General features: G+C 39.8%; 1 protein-coding gene across 1 annotated transcript in view; it reads left to right on the top strand.

Annotated features, from left to right (window-relative positions):
* tmem200a (transmembrane protein 200A) overlaps nucleotides 1–13,836 on the top strand; it is a 15,324-nt gene extending 1,488 nt beyond the window's left edge. Inside the window, exons 2-5 of the mRNA XM_040124613.1 lie at nucleotides 8,956–9,093; nucleotides 9,427–9,725; nucleotides 9,809–9,972; nucleotides 10,513–13,836. Of these exons, the coding sequence (XP_039980547.1) occupies nucleotides 8,963–9,093; nucleotides 9,427–9,725; nucleotides 9,809–9,972; nucleotides 10,513–11,634 (1,716 nt within the window). The 5' untranslated portion in view covers nucleotides 8,956–8,962 and the 3' untranslated portion in view covers nucleotides 11,635–13,836. The remainder of the gene's footprint in view (nucleotides 1–8,955; nucleotides 9,094–9,426; nucleotides 9,726–9,808; nucleotides 9,973–10,512) is intronic.
* Nucleotides 13,837–23,358: the final 9,522 nt, after the last annotated feature.

Below are 23,358 nucleotides of genomic sequence, written 5' to 3'. Positions count from 1 at the left end.
CTCCTATCAAACTCTGCTCATAAACGAAATCACTGCACAGCGAAGGTCACGCATCAAAGTAAAGTCACAATGAGCAAGACACATTTTTCTGTGAGGGCCCCGGGACTTTAACAACAGATGCTGTGTCAGTGGTTTTATTGTGTTTAGTCTGACTGAACCAATGCTGGAGTGACTCTCCGCTTGAGAGCTGGTTGAAAAACTTGGGTGACGCGCGGAGCCAAGCGGCTGAGATTGAGACATATTGTGCAGCCAGAAATTTCACACAGAAAGGCATTTGAGTTTTATTTGAGAATCATTAAGAGGTCAAGCAACATATCGACTAATCCTCCTTCACAAGTGTCACACTAACTGGATAATCCTGTTTAAATGCCCCTCTGCAGTTGCTTCACTTTGTCACTCCAAAGACCGCCAAAGAGAGATGCGAAAGCCCAGATTTCATCCTAGAGACCCCCATCAGAGGAAAATATTCCAGTTGATCTGATTTAAGACATACTGCAATTCCTGTTTGCACCGGGAATGTTTTAACAGCCAAATTAAATAAGAACTGTTAGTGTACTAAAAACAAAACCTTAGTATAATTACATTATTCCCTAAACTGTGGAAAGAGGGCCTTTAAAATCCCTACATGGACCCCATAAAGGTCCCCAGGTCTCCAGCTTGGGCCCCACTGCTGCTGGGCAGCTGGGGACAACTCCTGTCTCAGGATGAGTGTGGGTGACTGACTGACAATCGGGACTGTGATGAAGACACAATTAGTCATTTTGTTCAAATTGACAGGGGGCTCACTCCAGTACACCAACACACACACAAGCACGCACAGGCGCGTTTTACCGGAGCAACTGATAATTCAATTCAAAACATAATTCAATTGAATAGAGCTGAGTTTATCACAGCAGGCAATGACAGTGAGTCAGTGTGAAGGATGTGAGACTTAAAAAAAAAAAAAAAGCAGTATGTATCATCAAAATAATGAGGGGAAAAAAAAAAAAACAAGATGGTGAAGAGGGTGCTGGATTTGACACTCGAGTGCTTCCATCAGAAAATGAGCTGCCGAAAGGTCAGCGGGAAAACACAAAGTGACATATCCTCTAGACAGATGACTCACCCTTGTGTGAGTCTGTAGGAGTAAAGCAATGCACAAACACACGCTCCCTATTTGTGCATCCTTTTCTTATTCTTTACTTATTCTATTCTATTATTATTTCTCCTCTGATAAAAACTTCCTCCCCCTATATCTGCTCCATGTTTTCTGTGCTCTTTTCATCCCTCATGTCATCTCTAATGATGGCCCATTTCCCCAGGAACTTGCGATCAGATAAAACGGACATGAAACCCCTTTTAATGCCATACACCAAATGGCAGTCGGCTTCCCTGGTGAAGCTACAAGGCCAGAAGGGACAGAGACTTCAGTCAGGGTGTCAGGCTCATGTAGAGGTCTGATTATTCAGGAGCCACAATCAGCCAGACCCAAACTTGCAGGTATCACATTTAATTTGAGCTGATTCTCTGACTCAGTTATAATCATGGTAAAAAAATATGAAGTTTAACATGGGGAACCAATTCAGCACTGGAAGATGTGATAACTGCTACCCAGGACTGTGTTGGAGTGACATCATCCTCACTTTCCTGTTAGCTCTGTTGCACGTGTTAGACGGGAAACTTCCACCTTTTTTCTACTATATGGACATATATTGGTGACCTCATGTAATTCCCCGTGTAGCTCGCCCACCTTCAACCTGTGCGTAAGGCTAATGTCGCGTTCATGTCATAGCAGAGCTATTGTAATTACCAGCTTCTCATTTGTAAATCGTGTTCAAGTCAACATCCAAGTTGTAATTATGACTGGGACAGTTGGGTTTTTCGGAAAAGTTGAAAGCTCTGATATACCCATCTGTAGTCCAATGACATGACATCATAAACACGTTGACCTTTCCCATCTCTACCACCTACCCCATATGATGTGAATACAGCATAATCAACCCGAATAACTGAAAACACCCGTGTGCCTGTGTCAGGATTCAAATAACGGTTTAGTTAGTTTAGCTTTTGGTTCAAAAGGAGGGGACTTATGCTTTTGCAAAGTTTTCAGTTAGGTGTGTTGACAAAATTTAGGGCTGTAGATTCCAAAATATCTGCTCTAACTATCAAAGGGACAGATGCATAAATTGTATAGCGGAAATGTCTTTTGGAAAATCTTCTGCTTTAGTTTTCTTTGGTTACCGTGGTCTTTGATTTGTAAATACCAAGAAGTGAAGGGGAGTCGGGCTTTTCGTTCATTTAATCTTTCTCCGTTTTGTCAAACAAAACAAAATAATAAACAAAAATAAAATAACCATCTAACGGGGAAGTTGGCTGCCTTAGCTGTCCTCGCCCTTCTTCGCGCCAAGGGAATTAGCCATATCAAAGCAGGGAGAAAGACAAATATCCCACAAGATGCATACCAGCTTGTAAAAAGAAGAAAGCAACAAAATCTGGATCTCAGCAGGTAGCGGAGGGATTTTTGGGATAGCGGGGGGTCGACATTGCCTTGTTTGGGGTGTTCCTCTGCAGCTGGCTCTTAGCTCTGACCCTCCTGAAAAAAATCAGACAGAGAATTCCAATTTCTGGGATCAACAAAGTAAATTAGTGAAACGTCTGGCTTTAAGAAACAGATCTTTTCCTGCTGCAGGGAACATCATGTGTTGTAATCCATGTCACAGCTTTGTGTCATATGTCATCTCAACTCTCTCTTCCACCTTGCCTCTCACATACTGCCTGGTGAAGCAAAAAAATCGTCTTTAAAGGATCATATTAATTGTGATGGCGCAAGCTTCAGCCCATCAACACAGTTCATGTTTATTGTAGGTCCCTGTTCACCATTTTCTAAAACAACACACGTTTTAATTTGACCTTCTACTTTCGAGGCAGCTGTTGGTTTCAAGCTATATTATCATAGCACTATTTAATGAAACGCAATTTACAAGAATAACTGAATCTTAGATAATCCCTCAAAGGAAGGCCCGTTCTCTTTCATGTTCCACCACTGTGGAGAAATGCAATTGCAGCAGGGTCTGTTTTGAATACTCATCTGTGTTAAGTGTGTTTATGGAAGTTTTATGGACATCCAACATCTGAGACTCAGCAGACAAAAAGCATCACATCTGAGAGCAATTCTGTCACAAAAATAAAACCCAGGAATCAAAAAAGCAAACAAGGTCATTGCATAAAAGTTCATGTGAACGTCTTCTATTATTAGTTGATGGTTTTTGGAAGACTTCAGCTAAGAGGATTTCTGTCTCTGATCGTAACTGCACTTCTTCCCAGCACTCATTTGATAAAGTAATAATCTACTGATTAATGTAATATATAGTGTAAACAGTTTGCAGTTAATGTTGTAAAACATGAAAAACCAACAGTGTGATCCTTTAACACATGATCCTATACTGTACTATTTTACACTATGCTATGATATATTGTATTATACTATACTGTACTAAATTATACTATACTACATTATATACTATACCATACTATAATATACTGTATATTATACTATACTATAATATAAAATATACTGTATTGTACTTTATATTATACTATAACTCTACTGTACTAAATTATACTATACTATACTATATATTATACTATACTATACTGTACGACATTATACTATACAATATTATACTATGATTTATTTGAACTAATTTGAAATGGCAGATGGGCAGTTATGACAGCTGTCCCACTGAGTAAGTTATGTGCATTTGAGATTTTACTTGAGTAAAAGAAAATAAATACAAACATTACATCATATTCTTTCTTAACAAATGAAATCAGTCTATAAACATGTTATTTCCACCAACCTGAACTGTTTTGTAATATTGTGCTTGACTGTGGCGTAGGTGTTAATTGAAATGAAGTACTTAAATTTGACCAGGGCATTAAAACACTTGACTGTCTCTTTATTTTAGCATTTCAAGTGAAATTGATGTCAAGAACCGCTTGTACAAAAATGAGATATTATTCAATGCATTTTTGCCCTTGACACATGCAGACCATTTCCATCAGGCTTTGGAAAAGATTAGAAAGTAAACTGCACTGAATGTTTACAAAATTTCAAATTTTTCTATAATACACACTACAACTACGACTAAAATAGGGCTTACTAGTGTTGTTTTGAGTGTAGTCATGCACATTTCCATGTTTGACTCTCAGCTCCATGACAATATGACAGGTGACCTTAACTGCAGCAGTGAGGGGGGGGGCATTATTTTTTCCCCATTTAGTGGAGCAGTTTGGCCTCAGTTAATCTTACCAGAGGAGTTTATGACACCTAAACAAAAACGAATGACCCACTGTAATTATAATGGGAGACATACTGTAATGGATGCCATTTTTCTCTTCCTAGTCATTCCTCTTTCAAAACATCTCCCCTTGCTGCTTTCTTTCTTATTCCATCTGTTTCCATATAAGATGTCTTCCTCTCTCCATGACGTGTTAGCACACAGCTCACTGAAGTGAGTCATTTGACACAAACTCTTTCACAGCGTGCTTCTAGAGTCAAAAAAATATCTGCAGTTTGTTAAATGTACATGAAAGCACCTCCTCTATTCACTTTCTCCCTGTCTTTCCTTTCCCACTCTCTTAGTGGCTTCCCCTCCAGTGTGTGGGGTTAGAGATTGCAGAATTGAAGTGCTTTAGCAAAAATCGCATAAGATGTAATTAACACCCCAAACACAATGCTAACGTGTAAGTGTCGAGAGTACAAAAAAATTTGTTTTTTTTGTTTTGTTTTTTTTCTCAAGCACCTTTTATGCCAAACTTTCTGTTGCTCTCACACTCTGTCTTCATCCTTGGTGTTTCCCTTTCACCATGTCTTTCTCTCATTTCATCCTACTTCCCTATTCCCTTAAGTCTCTATCCATTCTGCTTTCAATTTCAGTCCAGCATCCTTTGCTGTCTACACCTCTCAATTACACCTCTTTTAAATTGATGGAAAGGACCATATGCTGTCACATGAAGGTTTGAATTTGCCCAATATTTGCACATAAAAACGAAAAATATAACTCCAAATGATACATGGGAAATGCCTCTTTGTTGACAGGATACAGTCTTGATAAAATACCTGTCATTCCTGTGCACTGGTAGTTGCTATAGAAACACGTCACCTAGCAGCGGCACGTGTAGCTGCTATAGGGACAATACATCATGTGATGTCTCCTATAGATTAGGTAACTTGTCATTATCATGCTACAAAAGGCATGTCCTCGCACAAAGACACAGCACATACAGAGGATTTTCCCACAGGAAGTATTGCAGCGTAGAAGGTGAAATCTCTGCTATGAGAGACATGATGCATTGGGAATATTTTTAAAAATGTAACTCATTTAAGAGTGTCTAAATATTTAAACCTCACCAGTAACAGAGTAAATCTGCTCGTTGAAGGGTGAGCCTTATTAAATTGTTTTAAAATTTTTCTGACCTTACTTTGAGAATGTACAGATAAACAGTGTAAGCAATTAAGTCAATATTTAGGTTATCACACAGAGGCTAATTCATTATTCATCTAACACTAATTGAGAAAAATTAAGGCAATGAAATAAAAAATTGAGCAGTGGGTTTCGCATTATTTATAGGTTTTATCTGATAAGAGGGGGAAAAAAAACTAACGTTAATATTCATACAGTCTGTGTATGATTACCATGTGATAATTTCACCCAAAAAAAGACAATGTTGTTGCAGAAAAAAGCAAATTTTCAGTTTTTTAAAGAGTGAAACATAACACACTGAAGGATTTATTTAAGTATATTCTGTAGACAAAAATTAAGTTTACATAAAGTATCAGCAACTAGCATGGTTTTTGAATATTATGTGGTCTTTTCATGTGGTCACTGCACGTTCTCCACAGTAGAAAGCCTTGCTGTGTCAGAGCCTGAGTCATGTTAAATGGTTTGTCAGCATTTTGTTGTCTCACCTCCACTTGTTCCTTACACCAGCCTTGTTAAAAGTACAGATGCACTTTGCTTGGTTTGTGCTTCTGTCCTGTCATCGCTGGTAAGAAAAGCACTTGACTTCCCTCTCCTTTGGTGTCAGGCCTTTCTATCCTCTTTCTCATTACCCCCGCTTTGTCTCCACAACACAAGCTTCAAAACTGTTTTTACCATTCCTTTTTAGTGTCCATCTTTTTGTGCAGGCTTTCGTTTTCCGGTTATGACTCTGTTGCACCCAGGTAGACGCGCTGTTGTAAATATGCGCTTCTATATCCCTCTTCCTTTATTTAACCCCATTCTTCTCCTGTTCCCAAGTTTCTATTGTCATCTTTCCTCTCATGTTTTTTGTCACCCCTTTCTCCTTTCCTACTTTTATTCCCATCCATCCCTTTCTCCACTTTCATTAAACAGAAGAAATCTCTCCCCCTGCCCTTGAAACATGGCGTGGGTTCCTGGTTCATGCACACTAAGGAACGAAAGGAGAGAATCAAGTAGAGACAAAAAGGGTGAGAGGGAGCGCAGAAAAAAAACAGAGAAAAGAGGCTGGTTGTTTTTGTCCATGTGTGATTCACCATCTTTGGTAAAGCACTTTCCTACAGAAGGATTACCAATAAGATGACTGACATGAGAAATACATTAAAATGTGAGAGGGAGAAAAGGGTAGGAACAGAGAACGTCTGGTCTCATGTGTGATTCACAGCTACTTTGAATGCTAAAAGCTTTGTCTTGACTTTGAATCTTAAATCAGACTTCATGGCTTTGAGATATGTAGACGAAAAGAACTGAAGGGAGTGAGAAAGAGGAAAGGGACCAAATATAAGAAAATTTAAATTGGAGACAGATTAAAAATAGATCCAAGAGGACAGAGGGTGGAGGAGGAAAAGAGATAAACAGAGAGAGAAAGAAAAGATGAGAAAGTAAGCTGGGGTGGAGGGAAAAGAAATATGGAAAGAAAAAAATATTCAGGGTCACAACCAGAATGCATTAGCAGAAAGACTGACGATGAGAATGGAAGAGAGGGGGAGAAGGAAGAAAGTGATCGAGGGAGATGTGGAAGCAAGGAGTCGGAGAGAAATTCCCATGCTAAATTTGTTTTATCCTCTTTATATACACAGACATGTACACGTACACAAAAACTGGCGTGCTGTGCAGAAAACTGGTGACCAAATAAATGAACTTATGTGAAAATTTTACCTCACTGTTACCTAACTATAGATAATGCCTCTCAATTGCTTCACACTTGCATTCTAGCTGAAAATAATTAACTGAGAGTAACTAATACGTAACAGAGGACATCACAACTCTCATCCAATGGAAACTTTTAAATTGTTTTAATAGTACTTGATCATAAAACAAACAAGTACAATGTCTTAAAACAATCATTCTGATTGTGTAACAACAGTAACTTAGTACCACTTTGATACTTAGTGTCCCATATACTTTTTTGTCAGTAAAAAAAAACATCATCATCAACAAACATCATTAACCTAGAACCTTTTGCTGGTGACCTTCTTTTCTCTCCTGTACCCAAAAATAATGCTCACGGTTTATAATGTTTTAAAATGTTCTATGGCAGCTTTCTATGGTCATTCGGTAAAGTTGAACAGAGCTACGGTAATTCACTGGTGATTCTATGGTCTGACCCTTAACTGCCGAGGATCATTCTGGTGACATTATGTTGGCTGTTTTATTTTTTTAATCCAAAATTTCATTGTCCTAAAGCAGAGGTCCCAACATTGCAACCAACAAAAAAAGTAAATTAACCAGCAGCAGTGAAATTAAACTGACAGAACTTGATCTGAAGAGGAATACTTTAAATTTCAATTCAAATTCAGTACCTTGGCTATTCAACATCTAATATAGTCTGTTTAATCTTCTTAGGTCTAAAAAGGACAATGCTAATGTTCATGTGAGCCCAGATTAACAGGCATTTAAACCCAAATGAAGGCTCCCAAAATAAGACTGTGTTTGTTTTAAGTCCTCTTCCTTTTAATAACTATTAATAGACATCTGAGCAGCTGGTGAGCAGGGAGGGTACGATTCATTTGAATATAACGAACTGCGGCTCTGAAATTTCCAGTTTTATAATGGCTACAACGATGTAGATGATGTTAGTAATGGCAACAATAAAAATGCAAATGCAGTCAATACAGGATGCAAGTGAAAATGAATGAACTACAAAACGGCATGTGTGTCTCTCTTTCTTTCTGCTCTCTTTTTCTATCTCTCTGATCATCCTGTTTCTTAAGTATCAGTTTCTCTCTCATACATACAGGAAGAATGCAGCAAACAAACATCCCGCTAAAGTAAATGTATGACTATGTACAGTATGCGCACACACACACACACACACACACACACACACACACACACACACATGCAGACCCGTCCATGTTGACGGTCAACAACAAAACACCAAAGGTAAACAGAATAGCTTGTTGTAATGTGTGTACTGTTTTGTGTCTTTACATCTGTATCACTGGTAGACTGTAAATAGCATTTCTCAAACTTGGAAAGATGCAGGAAGTTGGCACTTTCTCTATAAAGGTGTGTAAGAAATCTGTCACCTGCAGCTTTGCAAAAGTCACTGCTGTACGTGATGTCACACCTAAAATAGGACAAATAGAGCTGTTATCCTTGGAACTGGTTCAATCTGCATGATTGCGGGAGACGCTGCACTCTGAATATTAAATGTTTTACACCTCTTATATTCAGAGCATATGGGAGATTCTGGCAATGCTGAAATGCATATGTACATATATTGTTGTCGGTAATCTGACTGTATGTGGATCTGTTCCTCTACTAAATGGATGTTTGCCTTTGTTTTTTCATTAAGTTAAATCTTTTTGAGTGTGCGTACAAAAGAGCAGAAAACATTAGCTCTACATCACTGGTCCTTCAGTGACTTGCGGTACAAACACACACTTGAAACAGATGTAGAGTACACTCTAAACTCATTACTAATGTGTGTCTGCTTGTGTACCTGCAGGTTAAGTATGACTGCAGCAGCAGGTGTGCTAACAGGCTTGGCCAAGCTAAAACGCCAAGACTCTGCCCGCCCTCAGCCACGACCCATACTACCTACAGCCCAAGGCCTGGGAAACCCCGCCCCAGAGGCTGCCCCCAGGTGTTCATCTGAGCCTTATTTTCATAAATTCCATGTTAATACATGGGTTGATAAGACCTGTGATTGCAAATTAACTTCTTTATTAACTACACTGGGTGACAGGAAACTTGTAAGTGATTCATGAGCTATAATGGGTTTTAACGTAACACAGAACCACTATTGACTTTTTGTAACATTACGTTGTGACAGGTGTTATATTCAATGCAAATGCTTTTGCAATCTCTGTAAATTTTTCCATGGTAGAGGCTGGCTTTACATTATTGTATGTCACTAATTATACTGTATGTCTGCAAAAACTATCGATTGGGTTTTCTTTACATACTTTCCATTTAGAAAGAGAAAGCGACGCACCGATGTTGTGGTGGTACGCGGCAGGCTCCGCCTCTACTCCGCCTCCGGGTTTTTCCTTCTCCTGGGACTGGTCATCTTAGCCATAGGGATCGGCATGGCGACGCTGGGTTACTGGCCACACAGTGAAACCATTTCCTCAGCTAAATCGGTGCCTGTAGGAGGATCTAAGACAGAAACTGCTGGAGGAGCCAAAACATCTTCCACAGGTGAAGGAAATGGCCCCAAGATGTCCGTCACAGAGGGGAATGTGGTTAACTCCAGCACGAATCATAATGTACAAGGTAAGGAAGGAACATGGTGAATACAATCTGGTTTGAGCTCGTAATAAAAAATGGCTCAAACCCTCCTTATCTTGTGCTTGTAGGTAGGCCCTCCAAGCATACCAGGGGCGCTCTGACGCGGTTCCTGGAACAGCATCGTCACTCTGAGCGGATGAAGATGCTCGGGCCTTTCACCATGGGCATTGGGATATTTATCTTCATCTGTGCTAACGCCATACTTCATGAAAACAGAGACAGAGAAACAAAGGTGGTGTGGAAATCTTTGTGGGTCTTATGACACTGTTTTATGCAGAAACTACAAATCTAGTCTAGAACTCTAGCTATGTGATCCAGAAAGTTCTGAGGGTACATTTCAAACAGATGTTTCAATTGTAAAACACAAAACCAAAGTCAGTAGAACTTGTGGTTAATATTCCTTCCCTTTCCTGTTCTCTCATTTCTGTTCTTCCCCCACTCTCTACAAAATGAGGGGCATGTACACTGCAGTCATCCATATTCATCATCTCCACATAACATGCAGATCAGATATTTTCCAACGTCCTCGCACCCTTATCTCTGTTCCTCTATTCTTATGCTCTCTCCTTGCCTTCCTTGATTCGATTAATTCTCCCTTCCTCTCTTCCAGGCAATCCATGTGAGAAACAAACAAACTCAAGCATAAATACAAACTAATTTAAAACTGTAGAACAATAATTCGTTGTGACTAAATGTTAAACATATTGGCAGGTAATCCAAAGATGAATGCTACTGCTACAGCTACTAATGATTTATTTCTCCTCTGCACTAGATAATCCATATGAGAGACATGTACTCCACAGTCATTGACATCCATCGCCTCAGGCAAAGAGAGCAAAAACAGCACCATCACAACAGCACCTATGCAAGAGAAGTCGGGGACCTTCGAGCCTTGGGAGCTGATAATGCAGCACGGCTAGCCAGCAACTCCCTCCTAGCCTTCTCCTCTCAGGCAGGAGGCATTGTTGGTGGGGCAGGAGGCTCTTCAGAGGAGGAGGTGCTGTTAGGGGATGAGGAGTTTCACAGACATAGAGAGCAGGCTAAGTTGGATTGTAGCTTTGCAGGGCTGCTGGCGCCGCTCTACAGGGATCGCCCCTTCTGTGGCCCGGGGCTTGGGCTGGCTCACTCTGATTCGATGTGCCATCAGTGGTCAGTGGACCGAGAGGGGGAGAAGGGAGGACACCATGCTCGCTCTATTGTCTCCTCCTCTATCTCTGCATTTACTCTCCCTGTTATAAAACTCAACAACTGCGTTATTGATGAACCAGAGATGGAGGTGATTACTGAGGAGGTTAGAGGAGGAGAGAGAAGAGACGGAGGGAGGTTAAAGCCTCCGAGCTCCATGGAGTCTCTGGCGGTTCCTATAGCGTCTGTTGCCAAGGCCTCCAAACCGCCGAGCTTACACCGGAGTAACTCCGCCTCTTCCTCATCCCACTGCTCCTCTGTCTCCTCTTCCTCCCTCTCCCCTGCTCCATCGTCTACCTCAGGATGCTGGCTCTCCCCAGGAGCAGCAAGGAGTGACTTTGGCTCCAACTCCTCTCTGCACATGCTCAGCAGCCACTCCAAATCTCTGGACCTGGAGCGCAGGCCGAGCATGCTCAGCGTGCATCCGGAGCAGAGGAAGCACCCCAGCTGGCCCCGCCTCGACCGTAGCAACAGCAGCCGCACTAACAGCAGCAACCGGGGCAGCAGTAAAGGCTACATGCGGCTGGAGGACAGGGAAGAGCAAGGGGAGCGGCTGCTGGATGTGTCATCGTCCGTGACAGTGAGGCGCGACTACAGTAAGCGCGAGAAGCTGCTAATGATATCGAGGTCGCATAATAATCTGAGCTTTGAGCATGATGAGTTTAACAGCGGCACACTGAAGAGAGGCAGCTCTGAGACTCGATTCTGAAGGTGCTGAACTAAAGGTTGAGGATAGTTCTGTCCTGGTCAGTAAATTGCTCTCCAGATAGTATGAGTGTGCATTGTTTGTGTCAGAGGGAACTGACAATGTAACAGGAAACTCAAACGTGGTTTCAACACTTTTTTCTGCAGCAAGCTGGAGAGTACTGAGTAACGGACCATCTCGCACAGTTCAGGTTCAGGCCTCACGTCAGCGAGACACTGAATTCCTACTGTTCCGGGTCCAGAGATGCTGTTCTGTAGCCGACCCTGACCTGTGACCTCTGTGGAGGGAGGCAAGTGAAAGGAGAATTTCAATACAGGGATCAATAAAAATAAATCGCGTTGCATCATCAGTCTACTTCATACAAAAGCAGTGCTCATTATTTTTTAACTGGATCTCAACACTAAGACAAGGCTTTAGGATCAATACTGTTATCGTTATACGTGGCTTTGAAAACTACTTTTCTTTAGGTGTGACAGGGTTTCATTCCGGCAGATGCTGTTGAAATCAAGGACACACTGGAAGTGCTTTGAGCAAGTTTTCTCTGGGACATAAATAGAAATCTTTATAACACAGTCTAGGGCCAACCTGAGAAATAATTAAGACCGGTTTAATATCAGAAGAGAAAAAGTTCTGAATTGTTAATTATAATATCATTTTAGAGCTTGTATTTTTACCTATATGGCACCTTTGAAAACAAAGTTATAAAGTCCTTAATGGGGCGGTATAGAAAGACTAAGGCCGATAGCGGTAATTTTCAACTAATCTGCCAGTCTTGGCACAAAAACAGATATGACAACTTAAGCGATCCAGAACCAGCTGCTAAGTTATTGCCTGGTCTAAACCTGTGTAAGAACACATAACAGCATACTGCAGAGATGAAGCTCTTAAGCCCAAATGATTTAGATATTAGTGGTAAGGTATTTAATTTCAAGGTGGTTACTGTATTTTTGTGTTTGTCTGATCCTCAGATTGTAGTAGATGTAGAGATTGGGCCACACAAGGAGCAAAGTCAGATAAAGCCAGTTACTTCAATGTCAGTAGGCAACAGTACAGACATAGGAGTGAAATCAAGCTGCTAGGCTACAAAATCAAATCAATAGAATCCGTGTTGCCCTGCGGTCACAATATTGCTGCCCTTTGTCTAGAACTGTAATAAGAAGTTTTGTATGTCCACTACTGAAAACTAGAAGTAACAATTGCTGTCTTTGGCTCTGCTAGAGGCATTTTAAGTGTATTTCTCACTAGAGAAGATCTTCATTGACTTCGGTCAGGATATGCGGTCTATTATTTACATATTGGTTATTTTTGTCTGTTTAATAAACCTGTTATCATACAAAACCCTACCACTTGAATATTTGTAGCCCCAAGTATGACCAGAAGTCTGATTATTAGAGTTGTAAGTAATGATTAATTTCATCAAAGATTTTTATGTGAAAACATTTACCATTTACTATTTCAAACTAAGTCATAAAATCCAATGTTAATCAGTTTATAAAGCAAGTAGTCAAATCTGAGGCATTTCTACTTGATAAATGACTTAAACAATGGATCTGAATTGTGATTGATTCCCTTTAAGAACAACTTTTTGGCTCTGCACGATTGATTGAAGAATGCCTGAGACAGAAATCAGTATAAAACACTTAGTGATGTACTGGCATTGCCCTTGAGCCAACAATAAATCCCTGTGTAAACATTTATCTTTATAAATCCAGTGACCTGTAACAATGAAAGGTCTGCAATGCTGTTTTCTGCCACAGTTCTCATTTTACAACGAATCTTCTGTTGCTTTTTTAGTTTTTTTTCAATATTCACCATGTGATGAAGATTGCAGGACTGAATTCAGGAATTCAGCTACTGAGCAACATGTGTGTTCTGCTAAACTGGACAAGTGCAGCCACTGAGCTTGTCTATATTTACGAGCCAATATGATGCCTCCATATTGTTCAATAGCTCTGTCTCAGGTTCTGTTTGGTCTTTCAGCTATTCTACATAATGCTGTCAAATTAAACACATCTGTAAACGCTGTCAGGAATATCTCTTCTGCTACTTCTAAAGTAACACGTGAAGAGTAACAGATCTTGCTACTTTGAAATCTAACCTGCTGTGTGTTGAAAAAGACAGAGCCCCTTCTAAGAGTGCAGGACTCTTACCAGAGACCTTCATTTACTGGTTCCTGGCAGTTTATGGGTCAATGGCCAATTTTATCCTCTTTCAAAATAAACTGCATTTTCACTGAAACATTTTTTGTCGTAATGTGTCTGTTTGACCAATACTGATTCCTACACATGGATTCACATATAGAAGCTCTTCTAATGCCTTTCTCAGGGGTTAGTGGAAGGCAACAGCGTCTCCTGGGTACGTACACGTACACACACACACACACACACACACACACACACACACACACACACACACACACACACACACACACACACACACATAAGCATGTACCAAAACATCTTGGACCCCACACCTAAACACAACTTCCCTTCTCTCTCTTTTTCTTGCTCCTTCTCTCTTTGTCTCCTGCCTAGAAAATAATAAGCAAAGGTGGGTGAGTCATCAGCAATTATAATATGCTCTGTAGCTCTGTGGGATAACAACACACACACACACACACACCCACACACACACACCCACACACACACACACACACACACACACACACACACACACACACACACACACACACACACACACACACACACACATATGTACACACTTACAATGCAATTGAAAAGCAGAAGGCTCATGATGCTGAATCATCTTTGTCTGTGTTGCCCGAGAGAACAGATGATAATTCTAACCCTCTCTGAAGGCAGGAAACATATTTAGGCAGCAGAGATTGATGTTGTCGCATCAAATTATTATTATCCGAGTAAACTATACCGCGTCATGTTTCCTGCATTCTCTCTGTTGTACCGGTTGAGGATTTTAGTCTGAATATGAAATTAAAGGGTGAAATATCTTTGAAACAATAGTTTTGCCTCCAGCAACTGGCTTGTTGTTGTTTTAATCCCATAATGTGAGAGCATCCTGTTGCTGGGAAACATTAGGATACAACCTTGACTTTGTGTTTCTTCTACGGCCCAGCCACTATCATTAAAAAAAAAAGAAGGAAAAACTGGACAAGACAAATGGGACCCCTAGACCCTTTACAAGTCTTGATTCTCACAGTTCTAACAAGGTGAAACTAGCAAGGGCACAAATGCACTTGGGATACAGAACGTCCTGTTACTACATTTGGTTACTACATGGTTGCTAGGCAAATCTCTCTGCTTGCCCTGTTAACAGATGGCTGACCAGTCAAAGCAACTGAATCAAATGTTCCAAATGTTTCACTGCGTGCACGGATGTGAATTCCAGGGGATATAAATTCGAGTGCCTTTTCTCGGTAATCCTTGCTACTTCAACAGGTGGTTTATCCAGGTCTCAATTTCAACTTTCTGAGCAACACCGTGATAAAACAGAGTCTTGAACACACTCTGTATCATCTGGATATTTGTTCAGTCCCGAGTCAATGTGTTATGGGGAGACAGCTCGGGCCTTCTCACCTCCTTGGCTGTCACATACTTCAGCTAACTGAGGGCCTGTGAGTCTGTTATTAAGAGACTAACAGTCTTTCTGTATTCTGTGCATTTACAAGACGCACATTAGGTTACTGATATATCTTTAATTTTCACGTTTGTGCTTTACATGATCATCTTATTGACTGGCTATAACCACTATCTGTTAAACGATAGGGCAGGCAATATTACACTGTATATTTTTATTTTTTTCCCATTAAAAAACCAAAACCAGCAATAAATTTATCCTACTAACAAGTATAGTCTATGTAGCTAAAGCCTGATACAGTCCGTTTCTCTGTGCCGTAGAGCTCCATTGTTGTCCAATTATTAAAAAACATCAAAGAGCCAAGCTGTTGCACTGGATGACACATTCCTTCATTATGATGAACATGGGAACTGTAGAGTATTATGAGTTAAATACTCACAAAAGGTCCAAATGTGTATCAATCCGCAGAAGAAAATAGTTCACAACAATCTCACTATTAACTCCAGTTTTAGTAGTTTTTGCTGATAAGCTACAGGGGCCAGCTGCTTTAGGAGATAACTTGGCCTGTTTTGAAAATGATAGATCATGTTTGTGACCTGTTTATAGTTTGTTTTAAAGTTTTACATCTTCTTGACAATAAGAAAATAATAGAATAACACAAACCTTATCCTAAAACTAGCTAAGATCATTTGCTATTTAACCTGTACTATTTTCATGAAAGCTCTTACATTTGTTGCTCTAGAAATATGGTCTCAAGTTTGTCCAAAGCTCAGTGTACAGAAAGGGATGCTTTTAACATTTCTTGCAGCAGCAACAGCAGTTTGGAATAGACAGAAAAAGAAGTGGGTAGTACACTGAGCAGTGTACATAACACTCAGCGTGCAACAACAACGTGCATAACTCTTTACAAAAAATGTGTCAGTCTGGACTCTGGACAGACAGGGAACACTACAGAAAGATGGGAAACATTCCAAAATCATTGTTTTGGGTTGAAGTTATTTTAACATTGGGATGGAAGGAAGGTAGAGGACACATTGTGGTGTTCAAATGTGCAGACAAGGATGCAAAAAACACACACAGGCACACAGATGGAAAATGTTCATCACTAAATACTTTTTTATATATATATATATATATATATATATATATATAAGTTTATACCCCTGGAGATAGAGAGAGGATTCATTTTTCATACAATCATTCATTTCTTTCATCTCTACCGGTAATTACAGGGTTGAATTTTTAAATGTTTGTGAACTTTTCTTTATTCCTTATTCTTATGTCCATGTGTTTGTAGATGGTGAAAAACAGAAACAACATTGTGTGTGTGTGCGTTTGTGCTGTGAATTATGCCCTTGTGTCTTTCCCAGTAACAACTGCAGTGATGTTTACTGACATAATCAGATAATAAACAGGCCAATTAGTACAACACATCTGGAGGGTAAACTGAATGGTTTAGAGATTAGCTGAGGACTGTGGCTGCCAGGAGGTCAAACCGCATTAGCACAGCTGCCACGGATAATAACCTCGCATCATGGTTTGGCATGAGCTGTATTGAATCAGTAATGGAAGTGAGACACCCAGTCAGTGACATATTGGTTTCCAGAATAGTAAATGCTCTATCATTAATATTTCCAGAGTAGTAAATGCTCTATCATTAATATTTTCTGATAAGGAAAAGAAAAGTAAATATTGATTTTATCAAACTGGTCTTCTTATGACTTTCCAAAATGTTGATACTGTGTACTACTACTGTTTTACTGTTTAAATGTAACTTAACTAACAGATGTTGAATGTCGAGGAGGAAGTTATTTTAAGTGCTTTTATGTGTTTCCATAATCACTGCTACAGAATGGAGGGGAAACTCATGTGTCTAACGCCTCTTCCTTCCCAAACATGGCTACAGGTTGAGCTAACGAAAAGGCGCCTGTCCTGGTTTTTAAAATCCCCTTGTTGCTGTGTCGTTATTATGTCATGTTGACCCCTCTCCCAGTTTTCTCCTGTCTCTTTGAACTGAATCCTGTGTAATTAAGCAGAAAACTGAGTCTCCCTGCAGTGTGTTCCACTGAAAGAGCCTTGTGGTGATAGTTCCAGTGTGCGAGTGTGTGTTCGTGTGCCTGACTGTGTGTTTGTGCACTTGCCATGAAGCAGCAGTGGGGGTGCTAGCCTAGTTGCCATAGCAGCTCGAGATTTACTCTGGACCCCCGTCTGAGGAGCAAACTCACTCGCTCACACACGCACACATACACACACAGATTTTAAATACAATGTAAACCCTAACTGCCAGCCATTAAATTCAAAAAACAAACAAACAGACAAAAAAACAGTGAAATAGAGCTGTAGTCCTGAGGTTAATCCATTTGGCTTCCGCTCTGTGCCATGGTGATAATGGTCACATCAGGTTAGATCATGCTTGACCTGAACTTGCTAAGTCTCTGCTCGCAGCAAGTAAAAGCGATGTAGTACTGTATAAATATATTAAAAGAATGTATTCTGTTCTAAATATAGGTAAAGAGGAGGGCCCTCGTTCCCATAACTGCTCCACTGCTGCTTTGCAATGCCGTCAGTCTCTGGAGGAACTGTCCTGAAAAGCTGCAGTAGTAAAGAAGGATACAGTGCAGGCTGTAGTAATAATGTAAGATATGCTGTAGGCCTGGAGACTCCCTCCACTGGCACTATGGTAACGTAGAAATGCAGCAGAGATCAGCATGACATCAGTGATACCAGAATTATGCAAATAATCCTGTTATATGAATCACAGCTTTCAAGTTCTCAAACTGGCTTTGACCTTTTCAGCCTCCTCTTCAAGGTTTTCAGTGCCTAAACGTAGACGGGACTCATTACATTGTGTTTGTTTTATGTGCCATATTGTAGCAGTTTTCTGACAGAATTATTGGAATTTTTATATGGGAATTCATGGTGGAGGATTCCTGACCTTTCAAGATGAGTTTGCACACATAGACAGCCCATATACGGTACATGTATCCACTTTCTGCATCTTAGACAGATCAGATAGCTATCCAGGATCAAAAAAGCCATGTGTAAATGCAACCAAAAAGCACGAGAGAGGGATGGAAATCCAATTTAAGGATGCATTTTAGCCAGATGTTCAACATGCATGTCTCTCCAAGATGCATATGTGATCTTTTGTCCCCCCAAGTCTAGTGTATAATAATCAGTGTAATAATGTATGTTTTCACAGGACCTGTCCACTGTGATAACTGCAGCTGAAGTGAGGCCATATTTAAACTGAAATTTGGACCTTGTTCTATATATAAAGTGACAGGAAGGAAATGGCTCCAGGATTTTTCAGATATACAATATGGTCATACAGAAGGATGCATTGTGATGTTGTAGCGTTGATCAGATTCCTGGTCACTACAACCATTAGATTATCCGTATGGGTGAGCTAGTGAAGTGTGTGAGGGCTTAAAAAGATGACCATAACTTTTGTCTATCTATATAAATCTATAGGCCATTCATGAGAGTCAGGTGATGGATCATTGTTGCCTCTCTAGTTGTTCATGTTGTAACTAAACACTAAGTATTTGTTGAGCAAACAGGTTCAGGTGCATCATCACCATTCTTTTGGACTGGAGTAGTGCTGAACTTGATTTGCATAAAGCTTGGGAAACTAAGATTGATGCAATCAGATTTGTGAAACACATATATGCAGCTAAGTGTTAATGAAAGTATATTACATAGCATCTGGATTTTATCTAGATATGAGACACTTAAAGTGACAAGTGTAAATGAGGCAAAAGTCAGTTTACTAGTTATGGGGTGTACAACGCAGCCTGTGAAAACAGCAGTGAACTGCCTTCTGTGGCTCTGCAGTTTTGTCAAATCTGAGAAATCTCAGTTTGAATTTGGAGATTACACATCTTTAACAGAAAGCCTGCATTGCAGACTGGGGTCATGGAGTTTAAAAGACATGGATATCACGCAGGCAGAGAGGGTCTAACGAAAGTTGAATTATGGGAAGTGTAGGAGCCAGGATTTTTGGAACTTGACCCATTAGGGCTGTAACAGTAGGTGTATTCGTCCCAAACTGTCATGGTACTGATGTTCGGTGCATGCAGTAATTACGAAAAATACGCGGTAGCCTGACTGAGTCAGTCACACTATGGCAGAGCAAATGACACACTGGACCTAGAAAACCCGTCTGCTCCTTTCAAATCAGCTGTGGTGGAAAATTCTGGGTTCCAGGTGAACTATGGCAGCAGTGGAGAGCGAGTGGTGGATCAGATGAGGACGGTGCACTGCGTCGTTCAACAACTGTAGGGTAAGTGTGGGAACAAATTGAACATGCTAACGCATGTCACTTTTATAACATAAGTGCTGCTTTTCAGTTTTGTAAGTATTTGTGACCTATTGTCTTTTGTTTTTTATCAGCCCTACATAAAAATATGACCAATGGCAGAGTGTATGTTGACTGTTAATATTTTACATTTTAATGCTGAATGCACTGCAGGCTGTACCAACTACCTCTACCTATATGACACTAGGTGGAAAAAAATGGTCACTTCCACTATTGTCTGTTCAAAATAAATGAAAAGAAACCTAACCTTATGCATTTGGGGTTTTTTGTTGCAGTTTTCCTGTTGTACTCGTGCTGAACCGTGATGTCCAAACCGTGGTGTGAACCAAACTGTGACTTGTGTGTACTATTACACCCCTACGACCCATACTTATGACTGAAAGTCAGGATATTGTGACCGCTGCTGCTTCAATTGTGACTGTTCTATTTTCAACCGGTCTCTTGCAAGTAATAGTAGTAGAATTATTTTTCAAAGTGGTTTGTATAAATATTCCTTATTCTGATCATTTAGTATTAATACTTTCAGTTACTGTATTATCATAGACATGGAGGATGGTAAATGGGAAATAATACTATGGGATGTATTCTCTGTAAAGGTGGACTAACTTGCTTGCTGTAGCATAAGAACTGATGAAATGGAAAAAACATATAAGATGTTTTAAATATTTTAAACACAGCATGTACAGTATGTTCTTATCCTTGACTCCTGTGGTGTTCTGTACAGGTGTCTAATAGCAGAGGAGTCAACTAAAGCTCAGAAACATCACCATTACCTGAAAGGAACACTGTGAAAAAGTTGTTGTGCTACAGAAATAAATATTGTATCATCATACTCATCAATATTTATCACAAAAAATTTAATCTCTTCAAAATTTGGAGTTATTTGGCTCCCAAGCTGCAGTTTGAAGTCAAAGTGTGATTTGATTTTTCTTTAATTATGTAAGTTTAATCTTTTCCACTGTTTATTAGATTGTAAATCCCCTTTTAAATCACAATAACTGAAATGTCAGCATAAAACTCAGCATAAAACTAAGGAGCTAGATAAGTATTGTGTTGTGAATGACTGTGGATGCGTGTGTGTTCAGTAAAAACCTTTGACCATTAAAACAGAGACCCCTTTTGCATCAGGACGTAAAGATGTGATACAATACCACTGGAGTGAGAGAGAGGAAAACATCTGTTTATTGGTCTTTAGTCTTAAGCAGTTATGCCCAAGTGTCAAATTAATTTGACAGCCATATAGGGATGCCTAAAAATGCTTTAATGGTGCTTAGTAGTAAAACCAATGCCTCGACAGCGATGCTCATTAAACACAACACACGCAGTGCCAGCACAAGGTGAGTCACCAGCGGGCTTTGCTTCAGCTTCATATTATTTTTTAAATACAGTCTCTTTCTTTCTACTTCTCAACCCATGTTTTGTAAGGACACTAATGACAGTAGAAACTAAAAGAGAGCTCCAAGATGAACTGTGAGTTAAGAGGCCGACTGTGTTAATATTTTCACACAGTGCTACTCACACATGCAGGTGGAGAGAGCTGCTAATGAAAGAAGCTTTACGAGTTTAAAATGAGAGAAATAGATAAATCTGTCAGAGCGGCACAATATCAGTTATCAGTTATCAGTTGATGTTAGCCTTTTTTTTATCTGCTGCTGCTCTGTTCTGGCTAAAGAGATCATCAGTATGATCTAATCATATTAAAGATCCAATTTACAACCTGCTAATAACATGTGATTTGTATGTGGATATTTTATCTGGATAAGGACAAACGTTTGTTAAAGGCTTACTCGAGCGATATAGTCTAGATTTAGAGGGGAATGATCAGAATCAAAGCAGTAGCGGTTTGAGATATCCTGGCTTTTATCTTATGGGTTAAGCTCCAAAAACGCTAGATCCTACACTTCCCATAATGCATTTCAGTAGCATCTTTCTTTAGACCCTCCCTGCCTGGTAAACTCCACACCTTCAGTTTGCAACCCTCTTTGTGTTATAAATGTGTCGTCTTCAAACCTAGTTTGAGATAACCCTGACAACATCATCAGGTTTTGAAAGCTCCCCTCCCGAACGTCATACAACACTATACCACTGTTTTCGCAGGCTCAGTCGTAGTCCTCATGACAAGTACACTGAACTTCATATGTAAAAATAGTGAATTGCCCCTTTGATGCAAGGTGTAAAGGTGTGTATAACTCATTTCAGTCATAGTAACTTTAAATTATTTCTTCTCTAGCTGCTGTAGACCACCTCCAGATCACATCTGAAGATGGTCTGCAGTAGCTAGCATTGGGATCAAATCTCAGTAAAGTGTAAATGCAGTCTGGGTGGTTTGGGAAGATGATTTTTTTTTTTCTTTTGGCATTTTGCTTTTTTATTATAGAGCTTCCAGGCTGGAATTGAATAGGAAATGTTGCGGTTGTATGGTATGTGTCTTAAACTCCATTTGGCCTTATTCTTAAAGGGGAACTTTGTTATTTTCAGAAATATGCTTATTTGCGCTCTTGCCGAGAGAAAAGACAAGCAAACAAACTAATACCGATAAACTTCCTCCATAAATCATTCTCCCTCTTCTGTAGAATCACATAGAAAACACATTTTCCTGTTGATTATCTTATTAAGATACTGTAATTGTAATTTCAATTTCCTTGTGTTTCAACCACTTGAGACATCCCACCTCCCACCATCTCACCAAGATATCATGTCCCTTTGTGTTTTAAATTGTGATGTCTAGACCTCTTAACTTTACACCTACATACAACATCCTGCAGGATGCCTCGGGTGTGGAACACCACTACCTACAGTAGACCAAAGGGTGTGAAAACACACCCTTGGATAGGGGGCATTCCTCGCGTATAAATGCTTAGTTCTCCCCATGCTTGGGGTCTTTCTTCATTTTGACCGCTCGTGTGTTGACTGACCTTTTCTTTGCAAAGAAAATAAAAACCTTGTCGGCTGGCAGAAGTCTCTATTTCATTCTTCACCAGCAGCAGATAAATTTACACACAAGGAGGCATTTAGTATGCTTGTCTATTTATCAGTATACTGTATATTGTGCCATTACAAACGGCATTATGTGATATCATTATGTGACAATTTACTGCATAGTGTAATCATTTTAGATGGAATAGATAGAATTAGCTTGTTGAAAATTTTACATGATAGATTTTTATCATGATATTACAACATTATCATTTCATTCCAATTTAAGGCTGGTAGCAGAAATTTAATCTGTTCAGTTAGAGACTTTATAGGATTTTTGTGTTAGAAATGTTTAAGTACAATGAGTTGTACTCTACAAATATAATTTCTTTTATGAGGTTAGCTACAAGTAGCTTGAAATACATTTGACTGGATTAGATGTGATTTATTGTGATTAGAAGTGTTTGCAGGCAATGAAAAGTGGACGACAGAAGGAGCAGAGGCATGTTGGAAATTAAGCCATTCTGGAGGTTTCTGGACGGACCTATCCATGGGTAGAGAGTGAGTGAGCGTGGGTAGACTGACAGAGAGGTTACACAGCTGTGTGTGTGTGTGTGTGTGTGTGTGTTTTCTGCTTTATATGTGTGTGTTAATGGTCTCCAAGTGGGACTTCTCTGCCTGTCAGCAAACTAAAACCTTTTTCACAACACACACACCATTGTGTCTGCATTTCTTTACCACACAATGTTACACAACTACTGTACACTGTGGCTTGCACCATAAACACACACAACACACACTCACAGCTGTTGTAGTCGCTGCAGGAAGATGTTCGGTCTCTGTCCTCATTAATAAACTATAGTGCATGCATGAATGAGCTCATCTGTGTGTTTATGAAAAGTAGTAAAAAAGTGAAGTGTGTTTACTTGTGCCTG

The sequence above is a fragment of the Xiphias gladius genome, chromosome 4, assembly GCF_016859285.1.
Source record: "Xiphias gladius isolate SHS-SW01 ecotype Sanya breed wild chromosome 4, ASM1685928v1, whole genome shotgun sequence".
Classification (NCBI taxonomy): domain Eukaryota; kingdom Metazoa; phylum Chordata; class Actinopteri; order Istiophoriformes; family Xiphiidae; genus Xiphias; species Xiphias gladius.
The sequence above is the reverse complement of the archived record's forward strand: the minus strand, read 5'-3'. Positions and strand labels throughout refer to the sequence as shown.